Raw genomic sequence first — 22,563 nt, 5'->3', positions numbered from 1 at the left:
TTTTACTTTCATCCCTGGAGTGTGTCAGCAGTAACCTTAAATTTTCCTGTACCATTAAGAGTCAGATACACCTCCCATCCTCTTCCCCCACAGAAAGATGTGGAGTCCTTCACTTCCTAAAGCTAATATACATCATCTGTGGTAGAGAAGAGGATCAAGAGAAAAATGAATTAAATGAGTGTTTCAAGAAAACAAATTAAGGTCCACTACACCAAGTGGGAAATCTGACCATAATCTATCACATTTTCAGGACTTCAAAATATAAATGTAAGAATCCTACTCTTGTAAGCCTGCATTCAATATATATTGAACACAGATACATGAAGGTTGGCGATTTAACAAACTCATAAGTAACAATGCGAGATTATTAAAAATCAAGTTGTCTTAATAGACTTGTCCAATGAAGATGCAAGGTGGTACGTAACAGTGCTGATGGACATTCTTATTAAATCTGAACTCAAATTTATGCAGTGCAATAAAAAAATGAATACATCACAATGGTAGAGCACCAGCCTTCAATCCAGAAAGTAATTTAATTTTTCAATGTATCACAAAAAATACTAGTTTATTTGATATTTTATAAATTTTATCTCAGACTTTTGTTTAACAATTGATTTGCACTTATAAAAATGAACTTACAAGCAAGGTGGTAGTGCATTCACTTTCACAAAAACATTGGGGCAAACTGATTAGTAAGTTGGATGATTTACTCAACTTTCAACTGCAGCTTTTATGGAGTTTAGGTTAATGAATTTTAGTCAGGCAGGATTTAAGCAGGGCTCTCACTTACATTTAATGGGTGGAGTTGAGCCCTTGATATGATAGATTGCACGTAATCTGCAATCTATCATATGAAGGAGTCAACAGGTTAGATGTGCCAAACATTGTCAGCCTTTTCATGCTTTATTTGATCCATTTCTGACAAATCAATTTTTTAATCAATTAAGATTAGTACCTGGAGAAGATGTGAGAGCCATCATGCCATAATAAGAGAAAGCACCTGCTTCAAACTTCATTATTTCTTTTCCAGCTTCCACCTCCACTTTCCCCTAGTCATAAAAAATAATTGGCATCATGAAACCATCATTTAATAAACTCAGTTATTTCTTCATAATATAAATATTCATTAAACTAAACATGCTACCTCACTAAGTTTAACCAATCTAAGAATCACTTCAACTCAATTAGGATTCTGAAACAATGTAAAGACATTTTCCATTAAACATGTCCCCTGTGGATCAGACAGCGTTACTATGATGGATATTCGGTAAACATATATAAGATGTTACAAAGTAATAGGAAGAACAGTGCCTCAAATTATGAAATATTGGTTTCAATTCCTAGAAGTAAGTTTACAATTTTCTAAGTTTTTAGAACAAAGTGAGTGAACCTGCTCCTTTCAAATTTATAATATGGATGCAATTCAAATAGCACTACAATCATGTGGTTTAGATCACTTCAGTGTGACTAAAGAGGGAGTAACAGGATTCAGTGACAGTGACAGGAACAGCAATATAGTTCCAAGTAAGAATGGCACGTGACTTGGAGGACTTGCAGATGCTGGTGCTTTCATTTCTCTGCTGTCCTGGACCTTCTATGTAGTATATGTCACAAGCTTCAAAGATGCTTTTGAAAGAGCTTTGATGAGTTGCTGTAGTGCATCTTGCAGATGGTTTACAATGCCGCCGCTGTCGCCAATGGTGGAAGAAGTGAATCTTTAAGGTAGTAAATCATTGGGTTGCTTTGTCCTGGATATATCAAGCTTCTGGAAATGAGTATTCTGCACTTATCCAGGCAAATTGAGAGTATTCCATCACACACCTGGCTAATATCTTGTTGATGGACAGGTGTGAGGAGTCAGGTGGAAAGGTACTCACAGCAGAGTTCCCAGCCCCTGATCTGCTCTTATAGCCATAATACTTATATTACAATATCATAGAATCCTTACAATGCACAAGGAGGCCATACAACACATTGAGCCTACACCAACGACAGTCCCAACCAGGCCCTATCCCTTAAGCCCATGTATTTAGCCTACTAATACCCCTAACACTAAGGTGCAATTGATCGTGGCCAATCAACCTAACCTGCACATCTTTAGACTGTGGGAGGAAACTAGGGCGCTGGAGGAATACCACACTGGCACAGGGAGAACATGCAAACTCCACACAGACAGTCATCCAAGGTTAGAACTGAACCCAGGTCCCCTAAGCACTGTGAGGCAGCAGTGCTAACCACTCAATAAATGGTTTTAGAAAAGAATTTCATAAACAGTCCATAAATACTGCGCTGTCCTACGGTTGGTCCAGTTAAATTTCTGGTCAATAGTACCTGAGGATCTTAACAGTGGGGATTGTAATGCCACAAAGTGTCAAATTGAGCTGGTTAGACTCTTGTGTTGGAGTCGTCATTGCCTGGTACTTTTGAGGCCTGAATGTTTCTTGCCATTGATCAACTCAAGCCTGAATATGTCCAGATTTTTTAGCTTGGGGCATGGAATTGATTCAGTATCTAAGTTGTTGAAAATGGTACTGAACACTCTGCAATCATCAGAGAACATCCACATTTCTGACCTTATGATGGAGGAAGACGCAGCTGAAAATGGTGGGCCCAGGACACTACCCTGAAGACCTGCTGCAGCAGTATCTTGGACTGAGATCATTATGTGAGGGAAGGTGTGATAGAGAGAGAAGACAAGGCATCAGGGCAAGATGGTAATAAGGGAATTGATAATTGTAGCATGGCAAGAAGGGACAGAAAATACAAGCATTAAGAGTATTCCAGCAGATAAGGTCAGAGGTTGTGAAACCAATAGAAAGGCAGAATTAAAGGCACTCTAAGTACAGCATTCACAACAAGGTAGATGAATTGATGGCACAAATGGGAGTAAAAAGTCTGACAACACCAGGTTTTAGTCCAACCGATTTATTTGATAATAGACTCACAAGCTTTCGGGTTAGTCCCTTCATCAGGTGAATGGAGAGTTCTGGCCTCAGACAGAGCATATAAAGCACAGACAGTTTAGAGATTACTGATTAGAATGCGAATCCTTACACCTAACCTGCTGTTCAAGACCTGAAGTGGCTGACAATGTGAGTGGAAGGAGCACTGATCACAGGTTACAGAGATGTGTATTGTCTCCAGACAGTACAGTAAGTGAGGTTTTGCAAACCCAGGCAAGTCACGGGGGTTAGTCGCTGAGCAGAGACTGATAGTCAAGTTCCGCACACATGAGGACGGTCTCAACAGGGATCTTGGGTTCATGTCGCACTATCTGTAACCCCTGTGACTTGCCTGGGTTTGCAAAACCTCACTTACTGTACTGTCTGGAGACAATACACATCTCTGTAACCTGTGATCAGTGCTCCTTCCACTCACATTGTCAGCCACTTCAGGTCTTGAACAGCAGGTTAGGTGTAAGGATTCGCATTCTAATCAGTAATCTCTAAACTGTCTGTGCTTTATATGCTCTGTCTGAGGCCAGAACTCTCCATTCACCTGATGAAGGGACTAACCCGAAAGCTTGTGAGTCTATTATCAAATAAATTGGTTGGACTAAAACCTGGTGTTGTCAGACTTTTAACTGTGTTTACGCCAGTCCAACGCCGGCATACCCACATCACAAATGGGAGTAACAGCTATAATCTAATTGCTAATCTGGGCATGTGGCTGCAGAGTGACTAAGAGTTTGAATATTCTCGGTTTGACATTTAAGAAAAGTGGGCAAAAAGGAAAAGAAGATGGGGTATGGGGGATAATAAGGGAAGAGATTAGCACAATAGTGGGAGAAAATCTTGGATTGGAAGATCAAGATATATCAGTTTGGGTGCAGCCAAGGAACAGCATGGACCAATTTGGGCTGAGGGATCTGTCTCTGTGCTGTAGATTCCAAGAGGAGAAACTGGGTCAATTGGGCCTGTATTCAATGGAATTAAGAAGAATGAGAGGCGATCTCACTGAAATGTATAAAATTTTGACAGGGCTGGGCAGACTGGATGCAGTGATGTTATTTCCTCTGGCAGGAAGCTCTAGTTTCAGGATACAGGGTAGGCCATTTAGGACTGAGATGAGGCGGAATTTTGTTCCTAGGTGGCGAATCTATGGAATTCTGTACAACAGAAGGCTGTGGAGGCCAACTCACTGAATATATTTAAGAAAATAGACAAGATTTCTAGACTCTAAGGGTGTCAAGAGGTATGGGAGGAGCACTGGAGCTTGGCACTGAAATGGCAGATCAGCCATGAACATGTTGAATGACAGAGCAGGCTCTTGAAGGGCCAAAATGGTCTACTCCTACTATTTTAGATGCTTTGCTAAAATATAAGCTGAATCATGATAAACTTTAAAAATATTTTTATTATTTTAAAAACGTAAATTTTGTTTTACCTCAGTGGAGGATTTTGGCATTCCACAAAACACAGATTTATTTTTGAGAGTGGGTGTTTAGCAATAATTATGAAATGAGTGTCCTGTTTAAAAATCCAATTACACCTCACTTGCAAATGATACAACCCTTTCAAGAATTTTGCACCGAGATTTACAGCATAAGGGTGGAAGTTCTTTTAAATTCATTGTTTTCTCATTGATTATAATCAGGGGAAACCTACACAGCACACCCTCCGGAGAAGCAATCACTGACAGCAACATCTGGATTTCTACATTATTCTGTGCATGTGGACTTGCAAAGTTACCGGCAATTTTTGTGGAGCAATGATAACGAGTGCTGATAGTTTCATCGTCATTACCACTCTAAAACACCAGAACTGCCTCTCCTCATTCTTTCTCCCACAATGTTTCTCTGAATTAAATTGCACTTGCCATTTCAGCTGTCTTTCCCCTGAAGTCTATTACTATTCACATTGCTTATTATATTTTGGACATTTGTGTCATCTACAAACTTTGAAATTATGTTCTGTATACCTTGGTCATTTATATGTACTAACAGCAGTGATTCTAATACTGACCACTGGGGACATTACTGTGTACTTTTCCTCTAGTCTGAAAACAACCCTTCACCAACATTCTTGGCTTTCTGTTATGTAGCCAATTTTGTATACGTATTGTTGTTGTCACTTCAATCCACAGACCTCAATTTTTCCAAGAAGTCTTGATGTTAACATAATTTGCTCAAGTAAAGGCAAGGTAAAGTAGATGCTGGAAATCTGAAATAAAAACACAAAATGCTCAAAAGACTCAAGTCTTGCAGCATGTGTGGAGAGATTAACATTTCAAGTCCACATGACTCTTCAGACTTAAAGAGAGGGAGAAAGGTGATGGATTTTATGCTATTAAAGTGGGGGGGAATTCAGAACTCATTGCACCTCTTCCAGCAACGAATGTGGTAGCTTCCCTGTAACAGTAAAATATCATCTCAACAAATCTGTGTTAAGCAGAGCTTTCGTGATAGTTGAGGGGGCCCAATGAATGGGTCTCCGTGTAACCCGATATGCCAATAAATACAGTCCATGTCAAAACAATGATTCAAGTACTGAATGAAAACACCTTAAAGTAGTATAAGTGTTGAAAACTTCATTCAATTTGTTTATACTGTACAATGGCGTGACCTTGCAAAATGCCAAAACTTTGCATTGACAAATATCAGATGTTAACTCCAGAAAAACTGTCTGCTTAACATGTTTCAAATGTGCAATAGTCTGCCACGTTGTCAGTGCATTCAATCATGTTTTTGTGCTGCAGTATGAAATCCTGGTGCATCTCTGCAGCCTTTGTGGAAGCAGGCAGGCAAAAGGGCGAGCATTCATCAGACACTTCAGGGTCATCAGGCTCTTCAGTTGAAGGACATTATCTGTCAATTCTGTCATGCAGTGTGCAACATCATTCACCATCCTGTAAATTCCCATGGTTGTCTCTGCTGGAATTTCCATGCTGGCCTCCTGCAGGTGAGTGAAAAGTGTCTCATGATCGGGTTCATTGGCCTCACCTTGCTCCTCCTCATTTTTGATGTTTTGTGCAGTCGTAACCTGTCTGAGGCCAGTGGAGTGAAGCAGTTAGCTTTCTGTTATCATCTTCCATGCCTTCTTCATCAGGATGTGGATGTGCCGGCGTCAGACTGGGGTAAACACAGTAAAAAGTCTGACAACACCAGGTTTTAGTCCAACCTATTTATTTGATAGTAAACACACAATCTTTCGAGGTTTCCCTCTTCGTCAGGTGAATGGAGAGTTCTGGCCTCAGAAGAGTATATAAAGCACAGACAGTTTAGAGATTACTGATTAGAATGCGAACCTTTACACCTAACCTGCTGTTCAAGTCCTAAAGTGGCCGACAACGTGAGTGGAAGGAGCACTGATCACAGGTTAAAGAGGTGTGTGTTGTCTCCAGACAGCACAGTGAGTGAGGTTTTGCAAACCCAGGCAAGTCACGGGGGTTACAGATAGTGTGACATGAACCCAAGATCCCTGTTGAGACCGTCCTCATGTGTGTGGAACTTGGCTATCAGTCTCTGCTCAGCGACTCTGCGCTGTCGTGTGTCGTGAAGGCCGCCTTGGAGAATGCTTACCCGAAGGCCAGAGGCTGAATGCCCGTGACCATTGAAGTGTTCGCCAACAGGAAGGGAACAGTCTTGCCTGATGATTGTCGAGCGATGTTCATTCATCCGTTGTCATAGCGTCTGCATGGTCTCCCCAATGTACCATGCTTCAGGACATCCTTTCTTGCAACGTATCAGGTAGACAATGTTGGCTGAGTTGCAAGAGTATTTACCGTGTACCTGGTGGATGGTATTCTCACGTGTGATGATGGTATCCATGTCGATGATCCGGCATGTCTTGCAGAGGTTGCTGTGGCAAGGTTGTGTGGTGTTGTGGTCACTGTCCTCCTGAAGACTGGGTAGTTTGCTGCGAACAATGGTCTGTTTGAGGTTGTGTGGTTGTCTGAAGGCAAGAAGTGGGGGTGTGGGGATAGCCCTGGCGAGATGTTCGTCTTCATCAATGATATGTTGAAGACTCCGGAGAAGATGTCGTAGCTTCTCTGCTCCAGGGAAGTACTGGACGGCGAAGGGTGCTCTGTCCACTGTGTCCCGTGTTTGTCTTCTGAGGAGATCGGTGCGGTTTTTCGCTGTGTCACATCGGAACTGTCGATCTATGAGTCGAGCGCCATATCCTGTTCTTAAGAGGGCATCTTTCAGCGTCTGGAGGTGTCTGTCATGATCCTCCTCATCTGAGCAAATCCTGTGTATACAGAGGGCTTGTCCATAGGGGATGGCTTCTTTAACATATTTAGGGTGGAAGCTGGAGAAGTGGAGCATTGTGAGATTGTCTGTGGGCTTGCGGTACAGTGAGGTGCTGAGGTGACCATCCTTAATGGAGATGCATGTGTCCAAGAATGCAACTGATTCTGGGGAATAGTCCATGGTGAGTCTGATGGTGGGGTGGAATTTGTTGATATCATCATATAGTTGTTTCAGTGATTGTTCACCTCGAAACCTCGAAAGCTTGTGCGTTTACTGTCAAATAAATCGGTTGGACTAAAACCTTCTTCATCAGGAGCATGGCCTCTTGAACAGCTGGACTGTGTTCTTCTTCTGGATGGCCCTGATAGCCTGAGAGACCAGCTGCTGATAGTAGTGGGGTTCTCAGATTCCTAATCACTCCCGATCCATTGTGTGGAACTTGGATGTTAAGAGGCAAAGTCATCAACTTGATGGTCTCAAGCTCAGTAATATTAGGATGCGTGGGGCGGTTGTCTGTAATGATGACACTCTTCCTATTTTTCGTTGATGTATTTTGTTCACTCTCCTAATCCACTCTTCAAAAAACCAGGGTGGTTTTATTAGCCTCATACTGCACAGACATTCATGAAACAACCTGGCTTCTTGGATTTTCCTATTACAAGAAACGGCAGATTTTGGTGCAGATATGCTACTCTCCTAATTCTGCTTTCCACCATTACATGTTTCAACTTTAAAATCAAAGGCAAAATGCAATGATTTGTTTTATTGTCACGTGTATTAGTATACAGTGAAAAGTATTGTTTCTTGCACGTTATTCAGACAAAGCATACCATTCATAGAAAAGGAAATGAGAGTGCAGAATATAGTGTTACAATCATAGCTACGGTGGAGAGAAAGGTTAACTTAGTGCAAGGTTCATTCAAAAGTCTGATGCCAGCAGGAAAGAAGCTGTTCTTGAGTTGATTGGTATTTCTGACCTCAGACTTTTGTATCCTTTTCCCAAAGGAAGAAGGTGGAAGAGAGTATGTCCGGGGTGCTTGGGGTCCTTAATTATGCTGGCTGCTTTTCCGAGGCAACGGGAAGTGGAGACAGAGTCAATGGATGGGAGGCTGGTTTGCATGGTGGACTGGGCTACATTCATGACCCTTTGTAGCTTCTTGCGATCTTGGGCAGAAAGAATGCTTTCTATGGTGCATCTGGAAAAATTGGTGAGTTGTTGCTGATATGGCAAATTTCCTTAGTCTTTTGAGAAAGTAGAGGCATTGGTGGGCTTTCTTTTGGTGGGCAACAGCCCAGTTTCATCCACATTGGAAATGTCCCTTGGTACATGGTCATTCATGATGGGGACTAATCATTTTGCAACCAACCTGTTGTGCCATAACACACATACCCTCACAGCTTGCTGTGCGGAAGATGATGCTGTGTTTCATCTTCTCTCCAGCTAACAACACTTAATTTCCTCACAGGTTTAGCCATATTTGCACATCCTTTCACACAGAAATCTTGATGTCAAATATATACGTACATTCTTGTATGGCCTGACTATGCTCTGATTGGTCAGCGTTATTATAAGACAAGTTTAGGAAAATATGGCCAATCCAGAGTTACCAGTGCAGAATTTGAACTCATATGATCGTTGTTCTATGGGATTTTCTATTCTGCCGGCGATTATATTTGATGACTTCAACATAACCAGAATTTTGTGTCATCTGCGTTTGACTCATCACAATTTCACTGTATTTGCTGCATTTCCTGACATAGTGGGATATTAATCTGACTCCTCATTTGGCATTCAAATACCTCAAATTACATTATTTAAGGTTTTCAGTGTTACTGTCAGGAAGGTGATCCAGATGCAGCAAGGGATATAAAGAACATGGAAACCATCACCCCTGCAACCATAATGCAGTTCGTATCTCAATACAACGTTATTACCATCCTTTTTCATTGCAGATGCCTAGCATTCCAGCTTGATCCTACCTCTGCCGGGGAAACATTGCATGCAAATCCCTACAGTTTTTTTAATCCTTGCGCTCCAAAATAAATGTTTAAAATAATCCAAATAATTAAGGGGCTGCTTTTAATTTTTTTAAAAAAAGTTGATGCCTGTATTCAAAGCAGGGGGAATCTTCAGACTGAAAATCTTGGAAAGATGGACCCACGTTACACCAGTTCTGCACTTGAGGACCCTAGAGAATCTTGTTTCACATATGTCATAAGAACATAAGAAATAGGAGCAGGAGTAGGCCATCTAGCCCTTCGAGCCTGCCCCGCCATGATTTCTTTCTTCAAATGGCATGCCAATGTCAGATGAGAGTGGCTGCCATTGATGCAGGATTTGACTGAATTTGACAAACAGGCCTAGGAAAATTGAAGTTAGTGGATAGCTTTCTCTCACCCTGCAGTATAAATATCTCCAACTTTCAATGCCTTTTGACAAAAGGTCATCTGGACTCAAAACGTCAGCCCTTTTCTCTCCTTATAGATGCTGCCAGAACTGCTGAGATTTTCCAATATTCTCTCTTTTGGTTTCAGATTCCAGCATCTGCAGTAATTTGTTTTATATATGTAAATTTAAGTCACTCACGTTTGCTGTAGTACCCTTGTTACATGCATCTCAAATTTCCTGTTTAATGCCAATCCCTTCCTGACTGCCACTGTTTGGAGGCTGATAGACAACTCCCACTAAGGTTTTCATCCCTTGTTGCTTCTTAGCTGTACTAGATCTAGACTTCTCTCTCACACAATTACACTGATTTCCCTAACTAATAATGCATCTCACCTCTTTTCCCTTTTTGTCTGTCCTTCCTAAATATCAAATATCCTTGGATATTCAGTTCCCAGCCATGTTCCCCTTGCAGCCATCGTCTCCATAATTGCAATCATATCATATCCCTGTATACCAATTTGCCTTGTTTTCAATAGCAAAATTGTAGATGTGTGGGTTAGGTAGACTGGCCATGCTAAACTGCCCCTTAGTGTCAGGTGGACTAGTTAGGGTAAATGCATGGGGTTATGGGTATGGGGCCTGGGTGGGATTGTGGTCGGTGCAGATTCGGTGGACTCAATGGCCTCCTTCTCACTGTAGGATTTTATGACAATAATCAAAAAGGAAGTGGACACATACTTGAAATGTATTTATACCAATATGTGAGTTCTCTTTTTCAACAGTTCTTATCAGTAGTCTCTTGCTCCCATTTAAGTAAGACAGTAATTAAACAGTGACCTCTGACTTAAGTTAGATGGCGTGAATGATTTTATGGTTTTGAACCTGAAGTAGTCTAGATAGCATTGCCAAAATAGCATAATTCTGTCCATCTAAATATAAAGATTCTACACAACTCATCTGAGCCATGAAAACATGCAATTTAAGAAAATAAGGTCCACTTGCTACAAGATATATACCAATAAATGTATCCACAGTTATTACAATTTTCGATTTGTGTAATTGGATTTCTTGAACATATTGCGTGGTTCTACAGTATTATTGAAGTTAAAGACACACCTGTAAAACAAGGATAAAATAGTCTACAGGCTTGTTCCGATGGAAGAGGTAATGTTCTGGGGCCTTTTTATTTCTTTCATCAAATTTCATTTCTTGAATAACATTTGGATGTTTGAGCAGCCTCAGTAAGATCTTCTCTGACATCTGTGTTGGGCTGAATGGCTCCACTTCTGAAATAATTAACAGGAACATCTATATAGTCAAGTGCATCATCAAGTGACTCAACAATTGATTAGAATCAACAATGAATGATGAGTTTGAAGTATGACAAGAATAGTGCACATAATGTTTAAAACTGATCTGTTGGTACTATATTTAAATCCGTAAGCCCTGTTACAAATATCACTTTGACAATTTTTTAATTCTTATGACTTTAAAATGGAGTAGAGTCACTGCTCTGAGGACAGTGTATCAGGCAAACTGACTAGTAAAAATTTGTTTTCAAGATAGGACATTATTTCATGCCAAGGCAAGTTCCTTGCAAGATTTAGACCTACAGGGACCAATTGGCTTCTAGTATCTCCCCAAAATGCCCAGACATTTCTATGCTGAGATAAGGTTTGCTGGTTGGTTGTTCAACCATGACAGCCAATCCAGTATCATCCTCACTGGACATCCATCCATGGAGGCACACAGACATTGTCAGAACAGTCGTTGCTGAATGATGATTAATATGGAAATCCCAGTCAATATTTATTTCCTTAGTCCAGGGCAAAAAGATCAACTGTAACACTTGTATATATACCACTGATTATCTAACAGTTAAAAAAAAGTAAATTTTAAAGAATTGTGAAAGTAAACTGTTAAAGAAACAATTTAAGTTATCCAAATTAAGTTAAAATAGACAAATAATTTACAGATTTTATTATAAAAATGACTAGAGTTTCACAAGATTGAACAAAACCAAATTGTTACTTGAAAAAAGTCAATCATATTTCAGTACAATTTTCCAAGTTAGTGCAGTGTGTATTATAAGATATTATATATGTATTATAAGATACACATAATTGAAACTGTCTCACAAATGTTAATATAGTAAAACTTTGAAATAATATGCTTATATTTTTCATTGATTTTCAAAGAACTTTACAGTGCAACAGTTCAGCCCATCGAATCTGCACCAACCACAAATCCACCCAGGCCCCACTCCCGCAAGCCCACAAATCCACCCTGCTAATCCCTCTGACACTAGCATGGTCAATCAACCTAACCCACCCATCTTTGGAGGGTAGAACGAAACCAGAGCAATCAGAGGAGACCGACGCAGGCACAGGTAGAACTTGCAAACTGCACACAAACAGTGACCCGTGGCTGGAATTGAAGCCCAGTCCTGGCATTGTGAGACAGCAATGCTAACCACTGTGCCGCCCAGTATATATATTGTCTTATGCTGCAACATCTCAAAACAATTCAAACAATGAATTACTCTTGAGTGCAGTTAATTGTTGTGGTTATACGAAAGCTACCTGCCATAATAATGCTGTGGAATTTTCATTCTTTCCATAACCGCCCCCCCACCCTCACCTCGCGCCTTTCATTATAGATGTAGCCACTATGAAAGAATATTTGATGAAAGCTGAGAGTAATCATTTTTGATCCAACAGAATTGTTGTTCATATCAATTAACATCTGAATACATGCTGGGTGGCAGAATGAGATAGTTGAGTTTTTAATCTTGGAGCTTTACCTTAATTATCCTAGCAGCCTGTAATAGGTGGTCTCCACCTGATGCTTATAAAAGTATTAATGTAAAATAAGTTTGGCAGTTTCAATCTAATCAAATGCACTAACATATTCATAAAATGGCAGTTTCACTCAGACTATGAAGGTCAGTGCCATACTGCTGATGTGTGGTACTAACCTCACTGTTGGGTGGCAATGGGCAGCATGGTGGCACAGTGGTTAGCACTGCTGCCACACAGCGCCAGGGACTCGGGTTCAATTCCCGGCTTGGGTCACTGTATGTGTGGAGTATGCACGTTCTCCCCGTGTCTGTGTGGGTTTCCTCTGGATTCTCCGGTTTCCTCCCAGTCAAAAGACGTGCGGGTTAGGTAGATTGGCTATGCTAAATTACCCTTTGAGTCAGAGGGTCTAGCTGGGATAGATGCATGGGGTTACGGGGATAAGGCCTGGGTGGAACTGAAGTCGGTGCAGAATCAATGGGCTGAATGGCCTCCTTCTGCACTGTAGGGTGTTATGAAACATATGCATAAGAACGCCAAGAGCATTTTCCTGCATCTAGTACCTTTGTTGCATTCCATATAAAAAAAGTGTTGCTCCGATTTCCTACAAAGCTGAGTATTTTGCATTAAGCTGTGCCGTAAGTGCGCATGTCGTGGCACTCTAAGTTGCAGAAGTACATTATACTTTATATTATTTTACTGTGGAGACTCGCAGAAACGGTGATTAACTCAGCACAGAAAATGGGTGACTTATTTTTCAAATTAATCCTTGTGGTGCAGGCATCACTGGCAAAGCTGCCATTTATTGCCCATTCCTAATTGCCTGGTAGAGATACAGGCTTTACTTACTGCAGTTCATATGGTGAAAGCGTTTCTATAAAGTTAAATTTGAATGTAGTGATTTGGTATAACTGGATGGCTTGCTACGTGATTTCAGAGAGTAGGCAAGAGTCAATCATGATATCAGAATCACATTGGCCAAATCGTGTAAAGATGGCAGATTTCTTTCCTTAAAGGAAATATCTGGATCCAAAATTGGCTTAGCTTGATCCAAAATTGACTTAGTGGCAGGAGGGAGAGTATGATGGTCAAAGATTGTTTTTGTGACGGGATGCCCATGTCCAGTGGTGTTCCAAAGGGAACAGTGTTGGGTTCCTTGTTGTTTGTGGTATACATTAATGACCTGGATATAAATCTAAGAGGTAGGATAATTAAGTCGGCAGACAATCCAAAAATTGATGGTGTGGTAAAGAGTGAGGAGCAAAGCCTTCGATTGATATAGACAGGTTGATTAGAGGGGCAGAACATTGGCAAATGAAATTTAACCCTGAAAAGTGAGGGGTAATACATTCTGAGAGGACTAATAAGGTAAGGGGATAAATAATGATTAGTTGGACCGTAGTAAATACACCAGATCAGAGGGTCTTGGTGTGCAAGTCATAGAACTATGAAGATAGCAGGAGAGATAGATAAGATGGTTAAGAAAGTATCTCAGATACTTGCTTTTATTGACCAAAGCATTGAATATAAGAACAGGGAGGTTATGGTGGAGCTGTATAAAACACTGGTTAGGCCACAGCTAATCATGTGCAAAGTTCTGGTTGCCACAGTGTAGAAGAACAAAGAAAGTACAGAACAGGAACAGGCCTTTCAGCCCTCCAAGCCCATGCCAATCATGATGCCAAGAAGGAAGTGATTGCACTAGAGAAGGTGCAGAGGAGATTCACCAGAATGCTCCCTGGGCTGAAGTCTCTCAAGAAAGACTGGGGTTGTTTGACTTTGAGCAGAGAAAGCTGAGGGGGTCCAGATTGAGGTGTATAAAATTATGAGGATCATAGATAAGGCGCGTAAGAAGGAACTTTTTCCCTTAGCGAGGGGTCAGTAACCAGGTGGCACAGATTTAAGTGGCAGGAAGTTTATACGAAATGTGAGGAAAAACATTTTCATCAAGAGGGTGGTGGGAACCTGGAACTCTGCCTGAAAGGGCGTTAGAGGCAGGAACCCTCACAGCATTTAAGTAGTATTTAGGTGAGCACTTGAAATGCCATAGCAAACAGGGCTGTGGGCCAGGCGCTAGAAAACGGGATTAGGATTTGATGCCATGCTGTAAAACTCTATGACTCTATGCTCAGTAGTGAATCAGCTGGGCGCTTCCAACAAGGTAATTGTTACATGTACTGATACCAGCATTTTTCCCCCAGATTTGCTTGTAAATTCTAATCAAAGACTCAAATTGTCATAGCCATATTTTTGAACTCAGGCTTTCTGGATTATTATACATTTAATTATTATGCACATCAGCTTCAACTGCTTTCCTTCAACTAGGTGGTTGACAGATATAGAGCAATGCGATTGGATTGTTTTATAAACAGCATTGAGCTGATTTATGGTACTATAGGAATAATTTACGCTATATCTTAGGTGGGAATGTTTTTAATGATATAAGAGTATATATATAGTAGTAATCTACTTTCCCAAAGATAATCCTCACCTTGATGAGGTACAAAAATTCACGCCCCAAACTGTGCATTTTAAATGGCAGCTGTAATGTACATTTACAATCAGGGGAAAAGAACAATCCCAACTCCTAGGAACCAAGAACAAAGTCAGTTTTCAAATTAATCCTTAATATCCTTGGCACAGCATTTAATGGACAATTAAAATTCATGAAACACTAGCAATAAGCCCTGTTGTTTACAAGTTCTTTTATGTTGCTATTTTTGGATTACAACAATAATAACGTGAATTTGCAAAGCACCTTTACTATAAAGAACATTCCAAGGCTAGTCACAAATAAATATAAAGGACCTGACCTCTGAGCCAGGAAGGAGATCGTTGGGAGCAATAGGCTGAAAAGATTGGTTTTAATAGGTTGTTAAAAGAAAATGGTGAAAATAATTAATGAAGAAATTAGAAAGTGTATGATCCAAGCAGCCAATATCAAGAATGGGGGGGATGAATGCACAAAAGTTCAGAGTTGGAAGGGGAAGTTAACTAATGTCAAGGTTGAAGCGGGTAGTGGGGCCAATGCAATGCATAAGCCAGGTATAGTGCAGAACAAGGTGAACATATAAAAACTTTGCCCAGGTAGCAATTTATGGAAAGCATAGAAGGTTAACCCAACTATTACTGAACAGGAGTAAAAAAAAGGTTAACTTGAATAATGGAATTATTAGTGTGCACGCCAATATATTTTTAGCATTTGATGACATAAACTTGCCTGTTGCTAGGAAACGATGTGTTGCTAGTAGTAGTTGCGGCGAAATCTTCACCTTCATCTCATTATCTGTTGGTTTGAAGGCTGAAAAATCCTGTTTCCTTTCACGGTGTGTAATTTTCTTTTTGGTTCGGTTATCAGCTTGCAAATGAGGAAAATGTTTTGAAGAGGGAAATAGATGGAAATTTAAAAATATTTCAATTAGAACATCATCAAAATATTTGTTCTAAGAATAACATATTGGGCATAGCAGCAATGTAAGCTTTCAATAGCTATTAATTACCGCACCTATTTAAACTCTTCATGACCCACTAACTATCTGACTCAAACTGAATTGGGGAAAAGATATTATATTGTCAATGGAGGCTGCAAAGATGAAGGAAGCGAGGATCAAATGGTCAAGTAAGAGTTTTCCTCTTCATACCCTCTATTTTTGGGTATAAAAATACAACTTGCATCCACTTTTATACCCTCAATACCTACAAAATAATGTGGAAATAAGCAAACCAGCAAAAGTCTAATATCAGAACCAAAAACTGTTTCCCAAATTACCTACAACTCAGCATTAATTTTTACTTGCTTTGTAACCTTTCATTAATATTGTAGTGCATTCCCTACAGAACGAATCAAGTACTCTTATCAGTCAATTTTTAAAAAATGTTTCAAGCACAGAAACTTAACACAACCTCAATATTCAATACAAGCTTGTAAATTATTTTACTTTAAGAGCCTATTTTAAAAATTGTCCTTTCATTCATTTAACCACCTCCATCCCCCCCCCCATCTCATGAATGTACCATCACTTCAGCTCTCAAATTGACTTTGAGCACCTGATTCGCAAGGGCAACAGGGATGGACAATAAATATTGGCCTAGCACAGACAACCACATCCCATGAATGAATGAAAATTATACCAGATCATACTATTATACCATTCTGACCTGAAGCCAAGCTGAAAGTATTATCCCCAGCACCAAACACGTAGGTCCTTACACAAACTGAGGGGATAATTGGGTGAGCTCGTCTTATGTAGAGATACAAATCATTTCAATAATGAGGACTCTGTAGGTTGAGTAATCTATTCTTTCTTCTTTTAACTAACACAAAACATCATTAAAGTATAATTAAGTAAAGCATTCAGGTGGGTAGAGGTACATGCAAAGCAATTATAGCTCTAGATTGATTATGCAGTCTGATCAAATCTGTACAGTAATTCTCAATAAACAGAGAAACAGGATGAGATACCATCTCAAAGTGCTCGTTTAAGAGACTTCCTAAGGAACGCCTTAAAAGCAACTGAAGAGCTTGGAAGCGGGACCACAAGACATATGGACCCAATCCACCGTTCAATACGAACTTTGTTGATCTTTTACCTCAACTCCATTTTCCTGCTTAATTCACATATTCACTGAACCCAAACAGAGCACAGTAAGTAGTTTCACAACACCAGGTTAAAGTCCAACACATTTATTTGGAATCACTAGCTTTCAGAGCGGTGCTCTTTCATGTTGTTTGTCCATTGTAGTCATGAGGATCTCAACACCATTAGTCATTCTGAGGCTAGATGCGGTGTGTCCGAAGATGACTGATCAGGCCAACTTGGGCACGGAATGTCCTGGCACGTAATGGACAGACTTGTGTGGGCACTGTAGTTGTTGCACTGGTGGTTCTAGACTTGCACAGCTCGCATTTAAGTTGTGCTTCAGCAATGCACCTTCTTTCGTAAGCTTGACAGCCCTTGTAGATGAGGCAGCGCCAGGTAGGATGGTTTTGTGCCAGCGTTTCCCAGGTGCTCATGTCTAGGTCAAGCGACTTCAAGGAGGCCTTGAGTGTGTCTTTGTAATGTTTCTTCTGCCCTCCATGCAAGCGTCTTCCAGCAGAGAGCTGCTTGGGTATTCACCTGTCCGGCATATGGATGACATGACCTGCCCACCAGGTCTGTGCTCTCATCAGCAGTGTGTAGACTGATGGTAGACTTGCTCTAGAGAGAACTTCAGTGTCTGGTACTTTGTCTTGCCCTCTGATGCGTAATATGCTGCGAAGACAAGTCATGTGGAAATGATTGAGCTGTCTTGCATGCCTTCGATACACAGGAAGGTAGTGAGTACCACCGCGCTGTAGGCCTTCAGTTTTATTGCTGGGCTGATTCCTCGACGTTCCCACACAGTGGAATGCAGTCTACCAAAAGCAGAGCTTGCCTTTGCTATTCTGCAGTTAACTTCTGCATCAATAGTCACCGCCTGGGAGAGAGTGCTGCCAAGATAAGTGAACTGGTCCACTGCCGGTAGTTTCTGCCCTTTGATTGTGATTATGAGTTCTGTGTACAGTGCATGAGGAGCAGGTTGGTGCATGACTTCAGTCTTCTTAATGTTGATGGTGAGTCCAAAGTTGTCACAAGTCGTGGGAAATTTATCCATACTGACTTGCATCTCTGACTCTGAGTTAGTGTACAGGGCGCAGTCATCAGCAAACACAAAGTCTCTCAGAACAGCCTCCTTCACTTTGGTAATAGCTTGGAGTCTCCTCAGGTTGAAGAGCTTCCCTTCCACTCTGTACTTGAGACTGATTCCAGCAACACTGTCTTGGAAGGCATCATTCAGCATGGCAGTAAACATCATGCTGAACAGTGTGGGTGTGAGCACACAGCTCTGTTTACATAAGAACATAAGAACATAAGAAATAGGAGCAGGAGTAGGCCATCTATCCCTTCGAGCCTGCCCCGCCATTCAATAAGATCATGGCTGATCTGTCGTGGCTCAGTTCCACTTTCCCGCCCTCTCCCCATAACCCTTAATCCCCTCTCTTATCAAGAACCCATCAACCCGCTTCTTAAAAATATTTAGCGAGGCAGCCTCCACCACTTCAACGGGCAGAGAATTCCAGAGATTCACCACCCTTTGAGTGAAGAAGTTCCTCCTCAACTCCGTTCTAAACCGCCTCCCCTTTATCTTGAGGCTGTGCCCCCTAGTCCTACTGTCTTTTTTGAGCGGGAAGAGTCTCTCCACCTCTATCCTATCCATCCCATTCATCATCTTATACGTCTCAATGAGATCTCCCCTCATTCTTCTAAACTCTAACGAGTACAAGCCTAGTTTATTCAGCCTCTCCTCATAGCTCAATCCCCTCAACTCCGGTATCAGCCTAGTAAACCTCCTCTGCACTCCCTCCAGGGCCAAAATATCCTTGCACAGGTGCGGCGCCCAAAACTGCACACAGTACTCCAGCTGCGGCCTCACCAATGCCCTATACAGCTGCAGCAAGACCTCCCTACTTTTATATTCAATCCCCCTCGCTATGAAGGCCAGCATCCCATTCGCCTTCCTGACCACCTGCTGCACCTGCAAGCTGGGTTTTTGCGACTCATGCACAAGGACCCCGAGGTCCCTCTGCACCGTCGCCTGCTGCAGTTTTTCACCACGTAAGTAATAGTCCTTCCTACCATTCTTCCTACCAAAGTGGACCACCTCACACTTGCCAACATTAAATTCCATTTGCCATTTCCTGGCCCATTCGCCCAGCCTATCTAGATCCTTCTGCAGACTCTCCACACCCTCCGCACAATTTGCCTTTCCCCCAATCTTGGTGTCATCAGCAAATTTCGACACCCTGCATTCGGTTCCCTCCTCCAGATCATCTATATAAATGGTAAATAGCTGAGGCCCCAGCACCGACCCCTGGGGCAGTCCACTAGTCACCAACCGCCAATCCGAATAGCACCCATTGACCCCCACTCTCTGCCTCCTATTTGACAACCAATCCTCCATCCACGCTAACACCCTACCCCCAACTCCATGTCCCCTGACCTTCTGCAATAACCTCTTGTGAGGTACCTTGTCAAACGCCTTCTGAAAATCCAGAAAGACCACATCCACCGGCTCTCCTCTATCCACTGCCCTAGACACATCCTCATAGAACTCCAGTAAATTTGTCAGACACGACTTCCCTTTAATGAAACCGTGTTGCGTCTGCCCTATCAAGCAATTCCCTTCAAGATGCCTCGCAATTTCCTCCTTAATGACGGATTCTAACATTTTACCTACCACAGACGTTAAACTAACCGGCCTATAATTCCCCGCCTTTTGCCTGGCACTCTTCTTAAACAACGGCGTAACATCAGCCGTTTTCCAATCTTCCGGCACTTCCCCGGAATCCAGCGACGTCTGGAAAATAACCACCAAGGCATCCACTATAACCTCCGCCATTTCTTTCAGAACCCTCGGGTGCATTCCATCCGGTCCTGGGGACTTGTCCACAATCAGCCCCTCCAGTCTGTCGAGCACCACCTCTCTAGTAACAGTAATGTCATTAAGACCCTCCAGTCCTACCACCTTTCCATCGCTAACACCCGGCAAATTATTCACGTCCTCCTCCGTGAAGACAGAAACAAAAAAGTTATTCAAGACCTTAGCCATATCCCCATCCCCTACCACTAGCTCCCCTTTCTCATCCTCTAAAGGACCAACGTTCACCCTAGCCAGCCTCTTCCTTTTTATATATTTATAAAAACTCTTGCTATCCTTTTTTATATTAAGTGCTAGCCCAGCTTCATAGCTTCTCCTACCCTCCTTTATCAACTTCTTTGTCAATCTTTGTTGACATTTAAACCTTTCCCAATCCTCTTCTCGCCCACTGCTCTTAGCTACTCTAAATTCCTCCGCTTTTAATTTAACACTTTCCTTCACCTCCTTCGTTATCCACGGCTTATTACCTCTCCTCCTACTGTCCTTTTTGACCATCGGAATAAATTTCTGCTGAGCACCAAGAAAGATCTCCTTAAAGATCCTCCACTGCTCCTCAGCAGACCTACCTTCCAACGCGCTCCCCCAGTCCACATTCGCCAATTCTTCTCTCATCCTACCATACTCCCCTCTATTCAAACAAAGGACGCGTGATGCCACTGATGACTGGGAATGCCTCAGAGGATTCTCTGTCATCCAGTACTCTGGCCATCATGCCATCATGAAACCGGCGTACCATCTGAATGAATTTGGGGGGCAGCCAAACTTTAACATGATCCTCCACAGGCCTTGTCAGCTGACAGTGTTGAAGGCTTTCATGAGATCAACAAAGGTTGGGTAGAGCTCGCGATTCTGCTCCTGACACTTCTCCTGAAGTTGGCGCATAGCAAAAATCATGTCCATAGTCCCACAACCCTTGTGGAAGCCACACTGTGACTCTGGAAGCAGGCCCAACTCCAGATGAGTGACCAGACTATTTAGCAGGATGCTTGCGTGGGATTTTCCTGTGATGGAGAGCAGCGAGATTCCTCAGTGGTTATCACATACTTGCTGAGTGCCCTTCCTCTTGTAGAGATGTACAATGGAAGGATCTTTAATTTCCTGAGGAATGGATCCTTGCTTCCAAAAGGACTGGAACAACTCGGTGAGCTGCTCGATTAAGTACAGGACCAGCAGCTTTGTAGATCTCTACGGGTATGGCATCTGCCCCGGGGCTTTGCCATTGGATAGCTGGCTGACAGCTTTTGTGATTTTGGCTACTACCGGTGGGTCATCCATGGTGCTGTTGATATCGACCTGGGGAATCCTGTCAATTGCCTCATCGTTAATGGATGACGGTCAATTGAGGACGGCTTCAAAGTGTTCAGCCCATCTCTGCAGGATCTGAGCTCTCTCTGTAATGAGAGTTGTACCATCTGTGCTCAGGAGGGGGGATCTCCTGAGAGATTGAGGTACATAGAGAGTGTTCTTTAATAGGTGAGTGATGAAGTGAACTCCAAACTGAGCATCCAAAGCTCTCTAGTGTGCAGAATCCCAAAGATTCACAATTCTTTGAGTGAAGAAATTTCTCATTTCTGGTCTAAAGGCCAACATCTTACCCTGGGCTTAGGTTCTCTGGTTCTACAATCTCCAGCTAGGGAATACAGACTCTCAGCATTTACCTGCCAAGACCTGACAGAGTAAGATTACCTCACATTCTTATAAACTCCAAAGAGTCTCAGCCCATTCTATTTAATCTCTCCTCGAGGTTAACCTTCTCATCCCAGAAATTAATCTAGTGAATCTTCACTGCAACACCTTTCAAGGCAAGTATATCCTTCCTTAAGTATGGAGATCAAAATCGTATACAGTATTCTAGGTGTGGTCTTTAACAGAGATCTTCAAAATTGTAAAAATACCACTTTACTCTGGTACTCCTAGCTCCACTGCAATAAAGGTCAACACACTGATTTCTTTGCTAACTCCTAATTCTGTTTTTCTGCTGCCCAGTCTTCTTTCCTGCAGGATGTTAGCAGTACACAATACACTTAATCATCCACATAACTATGTGCTGCTTGGTCACCGACTTGTCTTTGTTCTTTGAGTTTTTGAGAAAACATTTACATAAGGCAAAGGATGCTCTACTTCTGACTAATGTGACACCAGATGAAATGATGCAACAACAATTTCTTAGTTCAAATGAAACTGGAAAGCAAATCTTAAGACGGAATTTGGAGGGGTTAAAAGCTCTGGCCATTCAAAATGCCAAAGTAATTAAGTACATACAATTTGTTAATAGTCATAATGTGCAATAAAAACCGAAAATGCTGGATAAACTCAGCAAGTCTGGCAGCATCAGTGGCGAAAGAATCACAGTTAACATTGAGCCCATATGACCCTTCTACAGAACAATTCTCTCAAAGGAAAGTGTTGTGCATTCGTGTTTTTCCCTAGTTGGGCCAAAGTCCCTTTAAGAGTTTGCTCATGGGATGTACTGGTGTTATTAGCAGCAGTTGGGCCAGGTTACAGTCGGTCTAATCTAAGGGTCTGTAAGAACAATACCTTCCCCAAATAAAGCTCTGGTTTGTTTCATAACTTTGTGGTCTGCAGCTTCACTTTTAAAATACTATGGCTGAAGATTTTCGGTCCTTCATGCCAACAAGATTTTTTGGTCCAACTGCAGTGAACAGTGATTTGGCTGAACGGCAAATTCTCCATCCTCACTTGCAGCAGCAACAGGGCATGAACAG

General features: G+C 41.8%; 1 protein-coding gene across 2 annotated transcripts in view; it reads right to left on the bottom strand.

Annotated features, from left to right (window-relative positions):
- Window positions 1-22,563, bottom strand: part of LOC145354499 (metal transporter CNNM2-like) — a 281,922-nt gene that overhangs the window by 63,103 nt on the left and 196,256 nt on the right. For both annotated transcript variants that reach the window (XM_080205921.1, XM_080205923.1), the window contains 3 exons: window positions 15,600-15,737; window positions 10,698-10,867; window positions 956-1,049 (listed from right to left, as the gene is read on the bottom strand). In XM_080205921.1, coding sequence (XP_080062047.1) covers window positions 956-1,049; window positions 10,698-10,867; window positions 15,600-15,737 — 402 coding nt within the window. The remainder of the gene's footprint in view (window positions 1-955; window positions 1,050-10,697; window positions 10,868-15,599; window positions 15,738-22,563) is intronic.

The sequence above is a fragment of the Carcharhinus amblyrhynchos genome, chromosome 17 (assembly GCF_965287045.1).
Source record: "Carcharhinus amblyrhynchos chromosome 17, sCarAmb.v2.hapA, whole genome shotgun sequence".
NCBI classification, from domain to species: domain Eukaryota; kingdom Metazoa; phylum Chordata; class Chondrichthyes; order Carcharhiniformes; family Carcharhinidae; genus Carcharhinus; species Carcharhinus amblyrhynchos.
This window is presented reverse-complemented; position numbering and strand designations above follow the sequence as displayed.